The 23,243-nt window shown below is 33.3% G+C and overlaps 1 protein-coding gene and 1 long non-coding RNA gene across 30 annotated transcripts in view; one reads left to right on the top strand and one right to left on the bottom strand.

The window, feature by feature from the left end:
* The first annotated feature begins 289 nt into the window (after positions 1-289).
* LOC139819546 (uncharacterized) overlaps positions 290-23,243 on the top strand; it is a 33,915-nt gene continuing 10,961 nt past the window's right edge. For 9 of the 25 annotated variants that reach the window (XR_011733759.1, XR_011733757.1, XR_011733756.1 and 6 more), the window contains exons 1-10: positions 303-804; positions 8,442-8,561; positions 9,068-9,421; positions 10,210-10,311; positions 10,614-10,841; positions 21,118-21,219; positions 21,551-21,778; positions 22,016-22,117; positions 22,422-22,649; positions 22,882-22,986. Coding sequence is in view for 16 of the 25 variants with exons in the window: in XM_071788974.1 (XP_071645075.1) it covers positions 670-804; positions 8,442-8,561; positions 9,068-9,421; positions 10,210-10,311; positions 10,614-10,841; positions 21,118-21,219; positions 21,551-21,778; positions 22,016-22,117; positions 22,422-22,649; positions 22,882-22,986 (1,704 nt within the window). In the remaining 9 variants the exon portion in view is untranslated. Of the gene's footprint in view, positions 805-2,078; positions 2,223-2,746; positions 7,477-7,976; positions 8,089-8,441; positions 8,562-9,067; positions 9,422-10,209; positions 10,312-10,613; positions 10,842-13,792; positions 13,929-19,324; positions 19,445-19,959; positions 20,509-21,117; positions 21,220-21,550; positions 21,779-22,015; positions 22,118-22,421; positions 22,650-22,881; positions 22,987-23,243 lie in introns of those variants that run through there. The other 16 variants (XR_011733758.1, XR_011733762.1, XR_011733764.1 and 13 more) reach the window with 12 other exon arrangements.
* Positions 11,256-14,049, bottom strand: LOC139819549 (uncharacterized). Of its 5 annotated transcripts, none has more exons than XR_011733769.1 (5): positions 13,893-14,049; positions 12,824-13,118; positions 12,345-12,676; positions 11,914-12,063; positions 11,256-11,698 (listed from the first exon to the last, which is right to left on the bottom strand). It is a non-coding gene; the product is annotated as an uncharacterized lncRNA (long non-coding RNA). The 5 variants fall into 5 exon arrangements; XR_011733768.1 differs by lacking the exon at positions 13,893-14,049 and adding an exon at positions 13,629-13,769; XR_011733767.1 differs by lacking the exon at positions 13,893-14,049 and adding an exon at positions 13,396-13,536.

The following is a 23,243-nucleotide window of genomic DNA, read 5'->3' on the forward strand; positions in this document are numbered from 1 at the left end:
ATTGATAGAAATGGACATAAAAATGCAGGAAATAGGTCCGTTCGGTCTGTTCTATTTATCTGAACTTCTTGCGCAGTTTATCCTGTCTCTTTTTCTCTCTAACGTGAAAAGAAAAAGAGGACAGATGAACCGTGCAAAAAGTTCAGCTGAAAAAGGAGTCGCGCCGTAAAAGGAACAGACTTCTCGACCCTCGCCGTAGCTGATTGGTCACCCGCGACGCGTCACACTCAGCTCGACCAATGCCGCCGAGTCTGGCTCGAATGCGGCTACTCTCCGAGAAAATCTTCTGTCGCGCGCTGGATTGTCATGACAAGTAGTAACGCCAGTGTAGTCGTCTCCATTTTCGCCCCTTCCTCACGCAAGTTTCCTGCTCCGCCAGCTCCGCGCGCACGTCCTGGCGTCACGGGCGAGGGGACGTGGTCGCGTTCTTCCAAAAACGAGGGAAAGAGGAGAGAGAGAGAGAGAGGAAAAAAAATCGGGCGAAACATTTCGTCAAAAAGAAAGAGTGGAGGAGGAAGCGTCAATCGTGGCGGTGGCGTCGACACAAGATACGAAACGGCGACAACAACGGCGTGCGTGGATGCCCCGTCGGGATTTCCACCTTGCGGTAGCACCACTAGCACCCAGCGTGCATGTATAAGGACGCGCTTGCCGACGAGGTAAACAAGAATGGACGTGGAAGAGGGTGAGGCGAAAATGTGCAGGCTATGCGGCCAGTACGAGAAGATCTACATCGACGTGTTTGGGGAGGAGGGTGTCAGACGCTACCTCGGCACGAAGATACACGAGAAGATCAACATCCTGGTGAGTCGCGGTTACTCGTCGCGCCTGGACGCTTCGCTTCACGCTTCTTTTCGCCGACCCGGTCATAACCCTATAGGGTTAGAAAAAATGGCTATGAGAGAAAGGGAGATGTTCTTTTTCCTTCCTTGCTATATGATGGTTTTTCTTGCTCCAAAACAGCATGCTTATTTATACGCAGCGCATCTTGTTTGCTTGTAGCATGCTCGGCTTGTCTTTCACGTTTGTTGATCCCCAGGGAGCATTTTTTCCCCCAAATTCAGAAGCATCAATACTTTTTGGTCGAATTTGATCCTTAAGTATTAACATAATTAATTACTATGCTTACTTTAAAATAATTGTGATTTTAAACAATTAATTGAACTAATTTTATTGAATACACTTTCTAACATTCAACTCTTGTTAATATAATTAACAAGGGTTTGAAGCGATGAGGTTTGTGTAATTCATGTTGAATTGTTAATTTTGTGTTAATTGGTCTCCTGTTTACTACATCGCTTCATCAACAGCTTTCTTTTTCTGTTAAGAAATAACAAACATTTTAATTAATTAATATATTATAATGATCTGCTTTTATTTAAAGATAGACCTTAAGTTTCAAAAAGAGATTGGAGGATATTGTCATATGTTGGAAATTGATATTTAATAGGAGCTTTCTCTAGCGAGTTATACACTCATCGATTGGCAAAAGATTTCTTTATATTTGCTCCAATATCGCAGTTAAAAATAGACGTTTTATGTGTGTTACTTCATCAACGAGATTCTCATAGAATCTCCCGTGGAATTTCTATCGCTACTGTTCGAAAAAGAAATTATTAATTAATACACAGAGAAATATTGTGTTTATATTTTCATGTGCGAGTGTTTGTAAACGTGCCATGAGATTATTGTACAAGTTAATTTTTACATTTGTACAAATTGTTTGGGCGAATTCTTTGGAGAGAAGAGTAATGAGCTTTATTTAAAATTGTAAGTAATGAATATTGTAACTGGGTAAAAATTATATATTTAAGTTTGTTGGTAATTCCAGGCTTGGATGTTGTCGTAGAACTTTAGTGGGTACCAGAATGTAACGATATATTTATATATTTGTCACAAATTGTTGTATCTATAGAGCAGAGCGGTAGTATTTACGTAATTAATATTTAGTAAAAAGAAGGAAAAAGGAAAAAAAGAATTAATGAGGCCTAATGTCGCTTAATAAGGTTATATCTTCTTGCAAGTATATCACGAGTACACTTTTCAAAACTTAGATCACTTTTGTTTGTGAATCGCAGATAGATGAGAAGGATCCTCTGCCCAAGGCGATCTGTGTTCAGTGTCTGGGCAAGCTCGAATTCGTTTGTGACTTCCAAGAGGAGTGTCGGCGCACCCAACAGGTGTTACGCGATCAGTACAATCTACCACCGTTAACAGAGTCCGTAAGTCTCTGTACTTTGTTTATACTTCATCTACCGCTCTACTGCTCTTTTATCATGCTGTTTTATCACAATCAATCCTATCTTAAATCACAAAATTTCATGACATATAAATATAAATTTCAGTAGTGTGAAATAATAAACGCGATATAATAAAGTCCATATACATGTATAAAGAGGAAAATAAAATTTAACAATTTATAAGCAAAGTTTTGCAAAAATATACTTTCTTTTTTATTTCTTTTCTTTTTTATTAATTGTTAATCAAGTTGTTAATATATAATTTTAATAAAGTCGAATATTCTTGTATTAAAATTATCATATGTATTCTTTATTCATACTTATTCTTTATTATTATTATTATAAATGAAAAATGAGTCAATGTAAAATATTTGCATAAAATGTTAATATTATGAATATCTGAACGAAAAACGATTAAATTTTTTCAATTGCTTGTAAATTTACCCACATTGTTATCAAAATAGAGACATATTCTGGTACCCACTTCTAATTCGATTTCTCTCCAGACAGAGGTAAAGATTGAAGAATCAACATCGCCGGTGGGCACGTCGTCGTCGGATAATAACAACAGTATTGAAAAGAATCTTAATTCCACCGGAAGCAGTCAAGCTGAGGAGAACCATGTTGAAGTAGTCAAGGATTTGGAACAGCCGAAAAAGAGAAATACGTCTCCGAAGATTTTGAGAAGCCTTCGCAGTCAGCAACAGCAGCAACAGGTTTCCAAGTGCAACGATAAAGCCGCAGAAAAAAATGCGCAGACTCAGAGTACAGAAACATCGCTGACTCGTTGGCTCAGAAGCAGGCAAAGCGCGGATTCGTCTGTAGTGGACCTCGAGGAGATTCCGATCGCAAGTCGATTAAGGAGTCACAACAATAACGTCGAAAATAACATCAGTACACGTTCTGCGAACAACAACAATATTAGCAACAACGAGAGTACGGACAAACAGAGCAACAGTCCGAAGCAACAGCACCTGGATTCATCAGCGACGATTCAGTTCCCAACCTCAGCTTTGAATAAATTATTGACGATTGTTTCTAGCTCTCCCGATATCGAGGTCTCGGTAAAGGAGACGAGAAATCGGAATAATGACGCCGAGGATATTAGCTTCACCGTCGAGCTGTGCAAGAAGCAAAACGATGAGGTGTCGTCGGCGCGAGCGCGGGTCTTGCCCGATCAGGACTATTGTCTAGTCGACACGGCGATCGTGGATCTGCTGCAGAGCGAAAACAGCGCGGAGGTGAACGGCATTGTCAACACCATCCTTAGCAGTACGTCGCCGAAGAACAGCAGCGCGGCGGCAAAGTTGAAAAATTTAGCGGAGTTGGAGCAACGGTTAGAAGCCACGCAGAACCCAGAGGACCTTTTTAAGATCGACGGCGAGGAGATTAAGGTGGACGATAACGTGGAGCACGTTGTAAATGAAACGCAAAACGGTTACGCGTGTAAGCTCTGCCGAAAGTTCTACGAGCGCCGAGACAAATGTACGGTTCACGTGAAAACGCATCTCGGTATCAAGCAGTATACGTGCGTTGTCTGCAACGCCAAGTTTGTTTGCAAGTCTGACGTGATGAAACACATCCGATGCTCGCATACCAATCCTAGGCCCATACAATGTCCCAAGTGTCCTAAACGATTCAAATCCAAATTCTACCTGGCCGAACACGACAATGTTCACAAAGGTGTGCGGCCGTACAGTTGCGCGGACTGTGGGCAGAGTTATCACCACAAGGTTTCGTTGCAGATCCACATGAAGTCGCATCTGCCGCCGCAAAATCTGGCCTGCGAATATTGCGGCAAAGTCTTCCCATTTCGCACGAGATTGCTCGGCCATATCGCGAGTGTTCATATGAAAAAACGGCGCAATTTCCGCTGTCGCTTCTGTTATAATCTTTACTCGAGTCTGTCGGTGCTGAACGAGCATATCAAAACTCGCCACGCGACCACGTACACGTGCGAGACATGTGGCAAGACCTTCAAAGTCGCTTCCAAATACAAGGCGCACGTGCTGCAGCACTCCAATCCCAAGCCGTTTGTGTGCAACGTTTGCAACAACCGTTATGCGTCTAAAGCGTTTCTAAACGAGCACCTGTTGAAGCACGAGGGTTTGCGTAAACACGTGTGCCAAGAGTGCGGCGCGAGTTTCGCACAGGCGAGTCATTTGGCCGCTCATCGTCATGTACATGGGGAAAAGACGCACGCGTGCCCGGAATGCGGTAAAAAGTTCAATCGTCGCGACAACATGAAGGTGCATCGAAAACGGCATTTCGACGAGAAGAAGCCTAGCGCGACTGGCAAACAGAAGGTTACATCCAACAATAACAACCTGACTGCCTTTACCACGTCCGTTAACGAGAAATAATGACGGAGTGGCGCTCACAACAACAACAAGATAATCACTGGAGAGGAGAAAAGACTATAGAGATCTGTACAAATCTCGTAATAGGCTGAATCAAAATTTACGAGGAATTGAAGAAAGAAGGGAAGAATCCGAGATTGAATACTTGACAAGAGTATTTCGGTAGAAGATTGCTCAAAGATGACAGCCTTTGCGTATACACAATTGGTGCTTCGATGAATTCCCAAACGTCATTCCTTTTATCTTTAGCAATACAACCAAACTCCCCCCCTCTCTTCACCTATTCTTAACTCGTCGGGACCAATCTCTCTATGCTTAACCCTTTCCCTCGAGCCCGTTCTTATTTTAATAGTACATACATGGAATGAAAATGAAGGGTACAGGGAAAAAACGATAAAAGTTTACTTTTTGTTAAAATTGATCTGATTATTCTATCTTGTAGCATCAGTTTCAAAGAACTTTCATAATTCTTATCTATTTTGATAAAGAACAGTTTCAAATAAAGCCGAAAGATGTACCATGTTGGGGTACAAAAAATGATCATAATCAACACGCTTGTAGTGAAGAATCTGTTAGAGTTCATCATAATTCCAATATAAACATTAAGTAAATACTGCGTTCCGATATTCACTAAATTTTGTACTAATTTTTTCAATAGTTAAGATATTCGAGATGTATTAGGACTTGAAACATTTTTCTCGAAATTACTCCGGATGGACATTGATCGTTTTTTCCTTGTATCCTTCAAATGTTGATCGCGACAAGTACGGTAAATGTACCAATGCCTGATTACGTACCTATGTCTGGACATTTTTATTATTTTAGTCCTTAAATAAGTTATAACTCGAATTCAAATCAAAGAATCAAAGATAAAAATATTTTTCTTACATTACATTTTTATCTTTGATTTTAATTCGTGTTATACTTATTTACAAACTAAAATGACAAAGGTGTCCAGAAGACATAAGTCTTAAGTGTTTCGACATTTACCTTAATAGTATACACGCACGGTACTTGTTATTTGTCATTTATTTCCTTACTCTATGGCTGCGTTCCGATATAACCATGTAATTACATGACGAATTTAAAAATAGCGAAAGAACAGGGGAATATGTTAAAAATACGAAAGCGGAGACGAAGTTTTGAGGGTAAAAAGTAAAAGATATTTTTTAGTACCATGCGATTTCAAGTGACAAATATTACAACTGCCGTCATACAACGGGATTCCTATATTTTCTTCGACAGATTCTGTGGCAAATATTATTTCGAAATTCTAAACCTAATTAAAAACTTTACGTACGCATACGTGCCGGTGTTCCTTAAGAAGTCAAGAATATGGAGGTGTTAAGAATAGAACGGTTATAATACTAGTGAAACGTTTTTTCTATAAGTGTTAAATCTTAGTATTATTTTCTACAAAGATTACACTAATTTTCTATTCACGAGTAAAACTTTGCGATATTCTGTCTCTCTTTTTTTAATTTGGATAATTGAGATTGTCGAGTTTGGGAACGTTAGAATTAATCTTTTCATTCGAGCGTTTATGTAGTAAATATTAATCTATCGTATACCGAAACCGTGATTTAGTTTAGCCTGTAATGATATACGCGTTTTTTTTACCGTGGACCTAGAAAGATTAGATTCTCATTAAGGACTGATTGAAGAACATTAGTGTGAAACTTCTTAAAGCTATCTGAACTTTGCTAAGAGAAATTGGTATAATAATAAAATAAAGGCTGTTAAAAAATAATATAAGATACGTAATGACAATCAGGAAAGGAAATCACACGAAAACACACGTCATTAGTGCCCAAGAAAAGAACTGGATGTGTCCAAAAACCGAAAAACATGCTCGGTTGACGACACGTTAATTACCCTCATGAAAAAACACGCCTTTTTATAATACTTCCCCTCCTCATGAATACAGCAAGTCTTTGAAAAATGTTTATTTTGTAATATAGACAATACACGTTCACCGAATTACAGCCAAAAGTATGATTAATCGAATAAATGCATAGTTTCATTAAAAAATTAATGACTTAATACGTATGTGTGTGTGCGTGCGTACATGGTGTGCGTGACACCAGGAACAGGGCTTCCAAAATTGATAATATAACGAGAGCGGCGATATTTTCTATAAATCTTTACACGTGAGATTCGTATGTGAAAAATTTTTAACGATTTTCAATATCTTTTGGAGTACATTTTATAATAATTGTTATATTAAAAATAAAAAAGCGTTACATATAGACGTTTAAAGTATTATGTATTTTATAAAAACGTGTATTTTACTTACACATACACACTAATACGAAACTGCGAAAGAAATATAGCAAGTGCCTTGATTCAAGTCTTCGATGTTATAAAGTAATCTAGGAAGACAAAATAATTGCAATTAATAGGAGTATTATGAGCTACTTTTAAGTAGAATAAATGGCGGCAGCAAGAATGCAGATATTTACAAATTATCAAGAGAAATGTGCCTTTTATCGCACGATTATGGACTATTGTATAATTACAGTACTCATAAAATGTGAGTTGGTATTTATAATTAACTATAAAAAATTTTTTTCCTATAGTTTTTGAAGTGATCAGCAATATGAGCTATTTTGTACGTATATATTATACATATAATTACGAGGTAACATTTATATATAATTAGAAGATAATACTCCTTTCCTTGATCATTGAAGACACGTCCGTGTGTTAATTGCATATAGAGATAAGTTAAGTGACTCCATACACACACACACGCACATACACACACTCGCGCGCACGCGCGCACATTTGTATATTTATATAGAATTAATTTCCACGATAAAAAACTTGTTTAATGATTCCACTGTTGCCTTAATAAAAGTATGATACTTTTCAAATACTTTTGATTCATTTTATCCTACATTTAAGTTTCCTAAAGTGACACATTGGTGTTTTAACTATAATTTTATATGTAATTTATTGTTGATTATACTTTATTGAGAAAGTAAAAATTAATTTACGTATACATATAATGAGTTGAATTATACGTAACTAAATATATATGTATATAGAGCACACAGTTCATAAACTGTTTCTAGAAGACTGTTAGGATGATGGAATTTTTTACTACTTTACGGTGGAGCTTTTTGTGGAAAAAAGAATGGAGTGATCGAACCCGACAGAGCCATAATCTCTAAAAAAAAAACTTAATTTATGTATATTGTTTTAGATAAATTGTTTCTTATAAATTCTCTATACATAAAAATATTAGATAGTTTGTTAGAATAGAATTTATTACTTCAGCATTAAGATAGTTTATTAAAAAGTAAGTATTTTATGTTTTATGTTGTTTATATATTTTAAAATCTGTAAGAATAAAATGTGATTTCTTTGACAGAATTATGTCAAATGGTCAACTCATAATCAGCAGATTCCGAATTCAACTCCGATCTTCATCCTCATATATATACTTCGATTTGATGAGATATGGCTGGAAAGTTAAAGGGGTTGTTAGTGCGAAAATTCGTAAATTTCTCTTCCTTATTTTTTATCATATTCATTGGCTAATTATATATTAATATATATATAATTAATAATATAATATTAATATTTATTTTATATATTTTATAACATTATACTTTGCGTCGTCACGTTAACTTTGCACGTACGCAACTCGTCTTTTATCTCTTCTCTCTGCCATGTTCTTCACGTTGCTTCTCTGTGTGTGTTTTCCCTGTTATAAATTATAAATAAATACTAATAATATAAATTAAATATTTCACTGACTTTTTTATTATAGAATTAATAATCATCTAACATCATCACAGACATCAGAAATGCTAAAATTATTAAATTATTTCAGATCCACAAGGACGATCCTCTGCCGCAACAAATTTGTGCGAGTTGTGTCGACAAATTAGATTTTGTATGTGACTTTTACGACAGCTGTCATGTAATTCAGGAGAGATTATGGTGGCTTATTGTAAGTATTATGCTAATCTCGCAACACAGATCATTCATAAGATATTGAGATTTATAATAGTGTGAGTGAATAGAAAAAATGCTAATTCTGCAATGTAGAACCGAGAGCTTGCGCCGCGATAGTCTGCACCATGCGAAATAAATGCATATAGTTAATTAATTTAGACCGGTGGTAAGATTATTCTTACTGCTGGTTACTGAATTATTGATACATGCATTTAATATTATATATCATGTTTTCTTCTTCAATACCGCAATCGGATATTTTGTCTTAATTTTTTAAATAGAATAGTGTCTTTTTAGGATGCGTTAACTTCGTTTAGTCTTTTATGATATTTTAATAGGATTGACTCTTTTATGTATCATAAACATTCGATTTTTTAAATCCTTAATGAAACTTCTTAATCAGAATTGCACTTGCTAGATCTCTGAGCTGATATCTTATCGTTCAGGTCCATTTGGGTATATTTTGCATTAACTCGGTTATTTTATTTTTATTACGACTAGGAATCTTCGAAGAATCAACGCCAAGAGATACAGAAACAGCCCGCTGATTATCAAACGAATAAAGGAGACGATCCGACGCAGGAAGGAGTAACTTTGGGCACGGAATATTCGAAAGAATATTCGAACATCATTATTAAAGAGGAATGCCTGCCAGATTTAAATTTGGAATTGTATCCTTCGAACCAAGAGACACAGGAACAGCCCGCTAGCTATCAAACGAATAAAGGAGACGATCCGATGCAGGAAGGAGTAACTTTGGGCACGGAATATTCGACAGAACATTTGAACATTATTATTAAAGAGGAATGCCTGCCAGATTTAAATTTGGAATTGTATTCTTCGAAGAATTCAGTGGTATGTTTTTTTATTATCTTTCATAGTTTCGGAGATATTCGGCTCTAAAGAGAAAAGCCGATCTTTTTCAAAGGGGTGTTATATCCCCTAAACACGCGTATGAGCACGTATAAAATAATACGTGTCCCTTATTTTCATGTAGAGAACAACATACTAAAAGCTCATTAAAATCGGAGGGGGATACTTCCATGGGTTTCCTTGTTAGTTATTAATTGCTCTCTTTTCCACTAATCTGCATAAAAAAATTTGATGTCTAATAATTATACATAAGGGTGACATGTGGCGGTCGACTGGTAGTTGTCATCTTTCGAGATGGATCAATCTTCATCCTACTTAAGCCTTTATAAGAAATTGATAAAAGAATACGAGATTATAATTACGTGAGATTGTAATCTGATAATAAATTGATACATAAAAAAGATATAATTATATGTAACCGAAATATATATAATATTTAATAAAATAGGTTTGGTTACACATTTTCAGGATTTCTTCATATCGTAATTTTAATTAACACATAAACCAGTATTGAATTTTAATATTAACATTACATTCCAATTTATATTACATATTTCAATTTATATTTAAAAAATAAATGTATGTATTACCTATAAAGAACTGGAATTTTTAGGAATTTATTTCCAAAGTTTGTACAAATAACTTGTTAATTAAAATATCGAAAAACTCTATGTGATCTTTTTTACATAGTACATTAAATTTAAGTGTTGTGACAAACGCAGAACAAAAATTAAAACTTATATTAAAGCGTTTTGTTGCTTATGTTGCAGAGTCACTTAGAGAGCAAATTCACGTGCCCGAAATGTCCGAATATGTACAAAAGGAAAGAGTCCTTGAATGAGCATCTGTTGAAGCACGAGGACATAAAAAAGGTATAATTATATGTAGTCAATAACATAGTTAATAAAATAAGTTTGGTTACACATTCTTTTATTTAAATAACACATAAACCGGTATTTAGTTATAATCTTAACATTACATTCTAAATTTATATAATAAGTTTTATTATAATGAATAAGGTACATGTAGATATGTTCTTATTATAAGCTTAATTCTGTTATAAATTTATTATATGTTTTGATGCATGATTGTGTATGATCTCTATTACAATTATAACAAATCTCTATTAATGTTTCTCGCTTCTCTTGAATGTTGTCCTCTTTTACAATTATAGGACTTTCCTTGCGACACTTGCGGTGAGATTTTTCACTCGCGCGTGAGGATGCGTGTACATATGCAGAGACATAAAAGCAACAGTGTGGCATGTGAGATTTGCCGACGTTACTTATCGAGTAAAGAAGCTTTGGAAAAACATCGCAAAACAGTGCATTTCCATGATTATGTCTGCGATATATGTCACAAGAAAATGAAATGTAAAAGGATGTTGCGCGCTCATATAATTGTAAGAAAAATTGCTGTATATTTTCAATATATTTAAAAAGAAATAGTAAATATGTATTACTTATAAAGATCTGGAATTTGTAGGAATTTATTTTCAAAGCTTGTATAAATAACTTGTTAATTAAAATATCAAAAAACTGTGATTTTTTTACATAGTTCATTAAGTTTAACTGTTTTGACAAACGCAGAACAAAAACTAAAAGTTGTATTAAAGCGTTTTGTTGCTTATATAGCAGAGTCACTTAGAGAGCAGCAAGTTCAAGTGCCCGAAATGTCCGAGTGTATACACAAGGAAACAGAAACTGAATGAGCATCTTCTGTGGAAGCACGAGGGGATAAAAAAGGTATAATTATATATGTAACCAAAAATATATTTAATAGTTAATAAAATAAGTTTTGTTAAACATTTCCAGGATTTCTTCATATCGTAATTTTATTTAATTAACACATAAACCAGTATTGAGTTTTAATATTAACATTACATTCCAATTTATATAATAAGTATTATTATATAATTGCTGTATATTTTAAATATATTTTAAAAATAAATGTACGTATTACCTATATAAAGATCTGGAATTTTTAGGAATCTATTTCCAAAGCTTGTATAAAAAACTTGTTAATTAAAATATTAAAAAACTGTGATCTTTTTTACATAGTACATTAAGTTTAACTGTTTTGACAAACGCAGAACAAAAACTAAAAGTTATATTAAAGCGTTTTGTTGCTTATGTTGCAGGGTCACTTAGAGAGCAGATTCAAGTGCCCAAAATGTCTGAATGTGTACAAAAGTAAACAGTACTTGAATGATCATCTTCTGTCGAAGCACAAGGGCATCCGTAAATATGAATGCTATATCTGCAAAAAAAGGTTCGGTTATCGATCGTGCCTCACATCTCATCACAAAGTGCACCCTCTGCCTAGGTAATATCTTTAAAACATTGACGATTAAATTAAAATAGATTAAATAAAACGAACAAAGATTAATCTTTATTAAATAAAATAGAAATAAATAATCAAAGAAATAACATTGTTATGATTTAAATCCAAGAAAAATTCCAAAAGTAAGATACCTGTGAATTAAATAAGTGAAAAGTTTTAATGTCCTATCTATGCTGGTAGACGCAATGTATTGTGCATGCTTTCCGAAACGAATCCCGGTGACCGCCGCTGTGTGATCGTTCAGTACCTTCAATTCCTGCCATTGCTTACAGAGATATACCCTGAAAACAATACGACATACATAATACAAGCAATCTTAAATTAATTCATTATTCAATATTAACACATATGGTGAATAATATCAAATATTAAAATATTTATTATATTCGCTACTGATTGTGAGGCAATAAAACACAAAAAGTTTTATTTAAAATTCTCGATTTTTTAAAATATGAAACATCTTGTATTTACTAATTACTATATATAATTAATTCTTAATTATATATTAGTATCAATATTTTAGAATAATTAATAATTATCAATAACTAATTCAGTATTTTACCTGACATCCGTTCCTGCCACAGCCAAATAAGTCTCACTTTGATCAAAACAAATATCCTTCACTTCATAGGATTCCTCCAACTACAGTGTTTTAAAGTTCTTCAGTTTGCGCAAATCCCAAAGTTTGACGCAAGAATCTTCCGCAGCTGTCGCCAAGTAATATCCATTCTCAGAGAAACTAATGGCTGTGATTACACCCGGAAAGTTCGCAACATTAGATTGTTCTTTCAAATCCCAGATCTTCACCAGAGAGTCCGCTGTACCAGTGCCAAAGATTAAACCATCAGGATGAAATTGCGCCGTTGTCAGTGGTTGTCCTGCTTGTCCTGCAACCTTTAAACAGTTCACGATAAGTATGGGAAAAAAGAGAGAATGGAAGAGAGAGAGAAAAGAGAGAAAAAAGGGGTAGAACCTTTTATTCTTTCTAAACTAAAAACAATTTTATGATTAAATATAACAGTACATTAGTTTAAAACATACTTTAGTCAGTAATCTGCCAGTACGTATATCTGAAAAGGCCCAACGTTGATCCAGGGAGGAGCTTAGTAAATAATCGCCGGTTGGATGTAGAGACAATCCGGTCACAGGTGCATCATGAGCTTTTAATAACAATGTCGTTTGACTGGTATCTCATCAATGAGCTGCTCAATAGTGAGTTCTTTGCCATTAATAGGATCTACCCAATTTTCAGATATATACTTTTCTATGAGACGTCTCTCAAATATTGACCCAGAGGCAGGAGATATCACTGGATGCTCTGGTACCTCATTGGAAACTGAAAATTATAGAAATAATTTATAATTTTTTGTTAAATCTCACGGTAAACTTCATCATGCTAGAATTCAAATATTAATATATTAACTCTCAACCTTTCTTCTACACAAGTATTGTCAATTGCATACTTGTACATATAATTTTACACATTTATGTATAAACAATATATATAAACGCTAATAATTATACAATTTACAATCTAACAAATTGGACTGTGTCATCATAGAACTTTCGACTTATAGCGAACCACCTGTTTTATTATTACGTGTTATAATTACATCATAATCATGTTCGTTAATAAAGCAGCAAAGGGCTTTCTAGGTTATGTCCATCAACTCTGCCGCCACATAAATCTCTAAACCTGTCAGCATAATGTTGCGTTACAAGTGTCATCCGTGCAAGCTTAAACGTTATGATGACACAGTCCAATTTGTTAGATTGTAAATTGTATAATTATTAGCGTTAGGAGGATCAAAAGGAATATTAGAAAGAGTGGAGAAGGAAACGTCACTCGGTGGCGGTGGCGTCGACACGAGATACGAAACGGCGTCAACGGCGACAACGGCGTGCGTACTGCGTGGATGTGAATGCCCCGTCGGGATTTCCACCTTGCGGTAGGACCACCAGCACCCAGCGTGCATGTATAAGGACGCGCTTGTCGACGAGGTAAACAAGAATGGACGTGGAAGAGGGTGAGGCGAAAATGTGCAGGCTATGCGGCCAGTACGAGAAGATCTGCATCGACGTGTTCGGGGAGGATGGTGTCAGACGCTACCTCGGCACGAAGATACACGAGAAGATCAACATTCTGGTGAGTCGCGGTGACTCGTCGCGCCTGGACGCTTCGCTTCACGCTTCCCCCTCGCCGACCCGGTCCTAACCTATAGGGTTAGAAGAAAATGGCTATGAGAGAAAGGGAGATGATCTTTTTCCTTCCTTGCTATATGGTTTTTCTTGCTCCAAAACAGCATGCTTATTTATACGCAGCGCATCTCGTTTGCTTGTAGCATGCTCGGCTTGTGCTTCACGTTTGTTGATCCCCAGGGAGCATTTTTTCCCCCAAATTCAGGAGCATCGATACGTTTTGGTCGAATTTGATTTCTAATTATTGACATAATTAATTACTATGCTTCAATGCTCTTTAAAATGCTTACTTCAAAATAATTGCGATTTTAAACAATTAATTGAACTAATTTTATTGAATACACTTTCTAACAATTCTAACATTCAACTTTTGTTAATATAATTGACAAGGGTTTGAAGCAATGAGGTTTGTGTAATTTATGTTGAATTGTTAATTTTGTGTTAAGGGGATCCTGGAGCCGTGTGTATTACCGACCAAATTCTATATCTGTCCTTGTATAAACAATGATGATAGACAAGGATAGACATGATTATAGGTTATAATTTCTTCGAAACTCTCATTTTTATTCCAGGCTTTCAATCTCAATTTCAAAGGTACGTTATTGTTTGTGCACGTTGTCTGAAGAGTGGGAACATTTCATTTCGTACATATTACTTATACAACTGTTTATATTAGAAAATAAGGTTATGTATTTTTACATTTTTTTCAATTATTATTAATTATTTTACATTCCCACTCTTCATTAGTACCTATACTTTACTCCTGTAAAAGGATTTTGCGATCTATAAAACCGTTTCAAAGAACGAGCTTTGACTGTAATTGTCGGTATCCAGGATCCCCTTAACTGGTATCTTGTTTACTACATCACTTCATCAACAGCTTTTCCTTTCTGTTAAGAAATAACAAACATTTTAATTAATTAATATATTATAATAATCTGCTTTTATTTAAAGATGGGTCTAAGATTCAAAAAGAGATTGGAGGATATTGTCATGTTGGAAATTGATATTTAATAGGAGCCTTCTCTATACTTACATTCATCAGAGCGGCAAAAGATTTCTTTATACTTGCTCCAATATCGCAATTAAGAATAGACATGTTACTTTATCAATGAGATTCTCATGGAATCTCCCGTAGAATTTCTATCGCTACTGTTTGAAAAAAAATTATTAATTAATACACAGAGAAATATTGTGTTTATATTTTCATTTGCGAGTGTTTGTAAACGTGCCATGAGATTATTGTACAAGTTAATTTTTACATTTGTACAAATTGTTTGGGCGAATTCTTCGGAGAAAAGAGTAGTGAGCTTTATTTAAAATTGTAAGTAATGAATATTGTAACTGTGTAAAAATTATATATTTAAGTTTGTCGGTAATTCCAGGCTTGGATGTTGTCATAGAACTTTAATGGGTACCAGAATGTAACGATATATTTATGTATTTGTCACACAAATTGTTGTATCTATAGAGCAGAGCGGTAGTATTTACGTAATTAATAATTTGTAAAAAGAAGGAAAAACGAAAAAAAGAATCAATGAGGCCTAATGTCGCTTAATAAGGTTTTATCTTCTTGCAAGTATATCACGAGTACATTTCTCAAAACTTAGATCACTTTTGTTTGTGAATCGCAGATAGATGAGAAGGATCCTCTGCCCAAGGCGATCTGTGTTCAGTGTCTAGGCAAGCTCGAATTCGTTTGCGACCTCCAAGAGGAGTGTCGGCGCACGCAGCCTTTGCATGTACACAATTGGTGCTTCGATGAATTCCCAAACGTCATTTCTTTTATCTTTAGCAATACAGCCAAACTCCCCCCCCTCTTCATCTATTCTTAACTCGTCGGGACCAATCTCTTTATTCTTAACTTTTTCTCTCGAGCCCGTTCTTATTTTACCAGTACATACATGGAATGAAAATGAAGGGTACAGGGAAAAAACAATAAAAGTCTACTTTTTGTTAAAATTGATCTGATTATGCTATCTTGTGGCATCAGTTTCAAAAAACTTTCATAATTCTTATCTATTTTGATAAAGAACAGTTACAAATAAAGCTGAAAGATGTACCATGTTGGGGTACAAAAAATGATCATAATCCACACGCTTGTAGTGAAAAATCTGTTAGAGTCCATCATAATTTACTACGATATTACTAAATTTCTAATATTAAATATTAAATTTTGTGCATAATTTTTTCAATAGCTTCTTAAGATATTCGAGATGTCTTGAGACTTAAAACGTTTTTCTCGAAATTACTCCGGATGGACATTGATCGTTTTTCTCCTGTATCCTTCAAATGTTGATCGCGACAAGTAAAGTAAATGTACCAATGCTTGTTTACGTACCTATGTCTGGATATTTTTATTATTTTAGTCTTTAAATAAGTTATACTCGAATTAAAATCAAAGAATTAAAGATAAAAATATTTTTCTTGTATTACATTTTTATCTTTGATTTTAATCCTTGTTATACTTATTTAAAAACTAAAATGATAAAGGTGTCCAGACATAGGTCTTAAGTGTTTCGACATTGGTACATTTACCTTAATAGTATACACGCACGGTATTTTTTATCTGTCATTTATTTTCTTACTCTATGGCTGTGTTCCGATATAACCATGTAATTACATGACGAATGTAAAAGTAGCGAAACAACAGGGGAATATGTAAAAAATACGAAAGCGGAGACGAAGTTTTGAGGATAAAAAGTTAAAAGATATTTCTAAGTACCATACGATTTCAAGTGACAAATATTACAATCGCCGTTATACAACGGGATTCCTATATTTTCTTCGACAGATTCTGTGGCAAATATTATTTCAAAATTCTAAACCTAATTAAAAACTTTACGTACGCATACATGTCGGTGTTCCTTAAGAAGTCAAGAATATGGAGGTGTTAAGAATAGAACGGTTATAATACTAGTGAAACGTTTTTTTTCTATAAGTGGTTAAATTTTAGTATTATTTTTTACAAAGATTACACTAATTTTCTATTTACGAGTAAAACTTTGCGATATTCTGTCTTTCTTTTTTTAAGTTTGGATAATTGAGATTGTCAAGTTTGGGAACGTTAGAATTAATCTTTTTATTCGAGCGTTTATGTAGTAAATATTTATCTATCGTATACCGAAACCGTGATTTAGTTTAGCCTGTAATGATATACTGTAATGATATTTTTTTTACTGTGGACCTAGAAAGATTAGATTCTCATTAAGGACTGATTGAAGAACATTAATGTGAAAACTCTAAAAGCTATCTGAATTTTGCTAAGAGAAATTGGTATAATAATAAAATAAAGGCTGTTGAAAAATAATATAAGATAATGACGATCAGGAAAAGAAATCACACGAAAACACACGTCATTAGTGAAAGAAACTGGATGTGTCAAAAAACCGAAAAACATACTCGGTTTACGATATGTTAATTACCCTCATGAAAAAACACGCCTTTTTATAATGCTTCCTTTCCTCATGAATACAGCAAGTCTTTGGAAAATGTTTATTTTGTAATATATACAACACACGTTCACCGAATTACGGCCAAAAGTATGATTAATCGAATAAAGGCATAGTCTTATTAAAAAATTAATGACACAATACGTATGTGTGTGTGCGTGCGTGCATGGTGTGCGTGACACCAGGAACACAGGGCTTCCAAAATTGATAATGTTATAACGAGAGCGGCGATATTTTCTATATAAATCTTTACATGTGAGACTCGTATATGAAAAATTTTCAACGATTTTCAATATTTTTTGGAGTACATTTTATAATAATTGTTATATTAAAAATAAAAAAGCGTTACATATAGACGTTTAAAGTATTATGTATTTTATAAAAATGTGTATTTTACTTACACATACACATACTAATACGAAACTGCGAAAGAAATATAGCAAGTGCCTTGATTCAAGTTTTCGATGTTTTAAAGTAATCTAGGAAGACAAAATAATTGCAATTAATAGGAGTGTTATGAGTTATTTTTAAGTAGAATAAATGGCGGCAGCAAGAATGCAGATATTTACGAATTATCAAGAGAAATGTGCCTTTTATCGCATGATTATGGGCTATTGTATAATTAGAGTACTCATAAAATGTGAGTTGGTATTTATAATTAACTATAAAAAAATTTTTCCTATAATTTTCAAAGTGATCAGCAATATGAGCTATTTTGTACGTAGGTATATGTTATACATATAATTAGGAAGTAACATCTATACACGCACATACACACACTCGCGCGCACGCGCGCACATTTGTATATTTATATAGAATTAATTTCCACGATAAGAAACTTGTTTAATGATTCCACTGTTGCTTTAATAAAAGTATGATACTTTTCAAATACTTTTGATTTATTTTATCTTACTTTTAAGTTTCCTAAAGTGACACATTGATGTTTTAACTATAATTTTATGTGTAATTTATTGTTGATTATACTTTGTTGAGAAAGTAAAAATTAATTTGCGTATATAATGAGTTGAATTATACGTAACTAAATATATGTATATGTATATAGAGCACACAGTTCACAAACTGTTTCTAAAAGACTGTTAGGATGACGGAATTTTTTACTACTTTACGGTGGAGCTTTTTGTGGAAAAAAATGAAGTGATCGAACCCGACAGAGCCATAATCTCTAAAAAAAAAAAAAACTGAATTTATGTATATTTTTTCTTATAAATTCTATATAAAAAATATTGGATAGTTTGTTAGAATAGAATTTATTACTTCAGCATTAAAAGATAGTTTAATAAAAAGTGTTTTATATTTTATGTTGTTTATTTTAAAATCTGTAAGAATAAAATGTGATTTTTTTGACAGAATTATGTCAAATAGTCAACTCATAATCAGCAGATTTCGAATTTAACTCCGATCTTCATCCTTCATATATGCTTTGATTTAATGAGATATGGCTGAAAGTTAAAAGGGTAGTCAGTGCAAAAATTCGCAAATTTCTCTTCCTTATTTTTTTATCATATTACCCATTGGCTATAATTACATATTAATAATATAATATTAATATTTATTTTATATACTTTATAACATTTTACTTTGTGTCGTCACGTTAACTTTGCACGTACGTAACTCGTGTCTTATCTCTTCTCTCTGCCATATTCTTCACATTGCTTCTCTGTTTTCCCTGTTATCAATTATAAATAAATACTAATAATATAAACCCAGCAAACACAGAATACACCGAGTGCGTAATTTGCTATCAAATTGCGCACTCGGTGTATTTTGTGTTTGCTGGGAATTAAATATTTCACTGACATTTTAATATAGAATTAATAATCATCTAACATCATCAGACATCAGACATGCTAAAATTATTAAATTATTTCAGATCCACAAGGACGATGCTCTGCCGCAGCAAATTTGTACGAGTTGTGTCAACAAATTAGATTTTGTATGTAACTTTTACGACAGCTGTCATGTAATTCAGGAGAGATTATTGTGGCTTATTGTAAGTATATTATATGCTAATCTTGCAAGACAGATCATTAATAAGATATTGAGATTTATAATAGGCATGTGAATAGAAAAAAATGCTAATTTATGTAGAACCGAGAGCTTGCGCCACGATCGTCTGCATCACGCGAAATAAATGCATATAGTTAATTAATTTGGACCGGTGGTATAAGGTTATTCTTACTGCTGGTTACTGAATTATTGATATATGCATGCATTTAATATTATATATCATGTTTTCTTCCTCGATACCGCAATCGGATATTTTGTCTTAATTTTTTTAACAGGATGGTGTTGTTTTGGAATGCGTTAACTTCGTCTAGTCTTTTATGATATTTTAATACCATTGACTATTTTATGTATCATAAACATTCGATTTTTTAAATCTTTAATGAAACTTCTTAATCAGAATTGCACTTTCTAGATCCCCGAGCTGCAGATATCTTTTCGTTCAGGTTCATTTGGGTATATTTTGCATTAACTCGATTATTTTATTTTTATTACGACTAGGAATCTTCGAAGAATCGACGCCAAGAGATACAGCCCGCTGACTATCAAACGAATAAAGGAGACGATCCGACGCAGGAAGGAGTAACTTTGGGCACGGAATATTCGATAGAATATTCGACTATCATTATTAAAGAGGAATGCCTGCCAGATTTAAATTTGAAATTGTATTCTTTGAACCAAGAGACACAGCCCGCTAGCTGTCAAACGAATAAAGAAGACGATCCGACGCAGGAAGAAGTAACTTTGGACACGAAATATTCGACAGAATATTCGAATAGTATTAATAAAAAGGAATGCCTGCCGGATTTAAATTTGGATGTGTATCCTTCGAATCGAGAGACACAGCCCGCTAACTGTCAAACGAATAAAGAAGACGATCCGATGCAGGAAGGAGTAACTTTGGCCACGGAATATTCGACAGAACATTCGAACCTTATTATTAAAGAGGAATGCCTGCCAGATTTAAATTTGGTTGTGTATCCTTCGAGCCAAGAGACAAAGAAACAGTCCGCTAGCTATCAAATGAATAAAGGAGACAATCCGATGCAGGTAGGAGTAACTTTGGGCACAAAATATTCGACAGAATATTCGAACATTATTATTAAAGAGAAATGCCTGCCAGATTTAAATTTGGAATTGTATCCTACGAACAATCCAATGGTGTTTTTTTTTAATTATTTTTTATAATTTCGGAGATATTGGGCTCAAAAGAGGTAAGCCGAACTTTTTCAAAGGGATGTTTCACCCCTTAAATACGCGTATGGGCACGTATAGAAAAATACGTGTCTTTTATTTTCATCTAGAGAACAACATACTAAAAGCTCATCAAAATCGGAAAGGGACACTTCCGTGGGTTTCCTTGTTAGTATCGTAATTTTAATTAACACATAAACCAGTATTGAATTTTAATATTAACATTACATTCTAATTTATATTACATATTTCAATTTATATTTAAAAAATAAATGTATGTATTACCTATAAAGATCTGGAATTTTTAGGAATTTATTTCCAAAGTTTGTACAAATAACTTGTTAATTAAAATATCGAAAAACTCTATGTGATCTTTTTTACATAGTACATTAAGTTTAAGTGTTGTGACAAACGCAGAACAAAAACTAAAACTTATATTAAAGCGTTTTGTTGCTTATGTTGCAGAGTCACTTAGAGAGCAAATTCACGTGCCCGAAATGTCCGAATGTGTACAAAAGTAAACAGTCCTTGAATGAGCATCTGTTGAAGCACGAGAGCATAAAAAAGGTATAATTATATATGTAACCAAAAATATATTTAATAGTTAATAAAATAAGTTCTGTTACACATTTCCAGGATGTCTTTATATCGTAATTTTATTTAACTAACACATAAACCAGTATTGAGTTTTAATATTGATATTATATTCCAATTTGTATAATAAGTATTATTATAATGAATAAGGTATACATGTAGATATGTTCTTATTATAAGCTTAATTCTGTTATAAATTTATTATTTGTTTTTCAGCCTGATTGTATGATCTCTATTACAATTATAACAAATCTCTATTAATGTTTCTTGCTTCTCTTGAATGTTGTCCTTTTTACAACTATAGAACATTCCTTGCGACACTTGCGGTAAGATTTTTCACTCGAACGTGAGGATGCGTGTACACATGCGCAGGCATAAAAGCAACAGTTTGGCATGTGAGATTTGCCGACGTCACTTATCGAGTAAAGAAGCTTTGGAAAAACATCACAAAACAGTGCATTTACATGATTATGTCTGCGATATATGTCACAAGAAACTAAAATCTAAACAGAAGTTGCGCATTCATATAATTGTAAGAAAAATTGCTGTATATTTTAAATATATTTAAAAACTAATTGTATGTATTACCTAAAAAAAATCTGGAATTTTTAGGAATTTATTTCTAAAGTTTGTATAAAAAACTTGTTAATTAAAATATCGAAAAACTCTATGTGATCTTTTTTACATAGTATATTAAGTTTAAGTATTGTGACAAACGCAGAACAAATACTAAAAGTTATATTAAAGTGTTTTGTTGTTTATATTGCAGAGTCACTTAGAAAGCAAATTCAAGTGCCCGAAATGTCCGAAAGTGTACAAAAGTAAACAGTACTTGAATGACCATCTGTTGAAGCACGAGGACATAAAAAAGGTATAATTATATGCAGTCAATAACATAGTTAATAAAATAAGTTTGGTTACACATTCTTTTATTTAAATAACACATAAACCGGTATTTAGTTATAATCTTAACATTACATTCTAAATTTATATAATAAGTTTTATTATAATGAATAAGGTACATGTGTAGATATGTTCTTATTATAAGCTTAATTCTGTTATAAATTTATTATATGTTTTGATGCATGATTGTGTATGATCTCTATTACAATTATAACAAATCTCTATTAATGTTTCTCGCTTCTCTTGAATGTTGTCCTCTTTTACAATTATAGGACTTTCCTTGCGACACTTGCGGTGAGATTTTTCACTCGCGCGTGAGGATGCGTGTACATATGCAGAGACATAAAAGCAACAGTGTGGCATGTGAGATTTGCCGACGTCACTTATCGAGTAAAGAAGCTTTGGAAAAACATCGCAAAACAGTGCATTTCCATGATTATGTCTGCGATATATGTCACAAGAAAATGAAATGTAAAAGGATGTTGCGCGCTCATATAATTGTAAGAAAAATTGCTGTATATTTTCAATATATTTAAAAAAAAAAGTAAATATGTATTACTTATAAAGATCTGGAATTTGTAGGAATTTATTTCCAAAGCTTGTATAAATAACTTGTTAATTAAAATATCAAAAAACTGTGATTTTTTTTACATAGTACATTAAGTTTAACTGTTTTGACAAACGCAGAACAAAAACTAAAAGTTGTATTAAAGCATTTTGTTGCTTATGTAGCAGAGTCATTTAGAGAGCAAGTTCAAGTGCCCGAAATGTCCGAGTGTATATACAAGGAAACGGAATCTGAATGAGCATCTTCTGTCGAAGCACGACATAAAAAAGGTATAATTATATATGTAACCAAAAATATATTTAATAGATAATAAAATAAGTTTTGTTACACATTTCCAGGATTTCTTCATATCGTAATTTTATTTAATTAACACATAAACCAGTATTGAGTTTTAATATTAACATTACATTCCAATTTGTATAATAAGTATTATTATATAATTGCTGTATATTTTAAATATATTTTAAAAATAAATGTACGTATTACCTATAAAGATCTGGAATTTTTAGGAATCTATTTCCAAAGC

Source organism: Temnothorax longispinosus, chromosome 9 (assembly GCF_030848805.1).
Source record: "Temnothorax longispinosus isolate EJ_2023e chromosome 9, Tlon_JGU_v1, whole genome shotgun sequence".
NCBI lineage: Eukaryota > Metazoa > Arthropoda > Insecta > Hymenoptera > Formicidae > Temnothorax > Temnothorax longispinosus.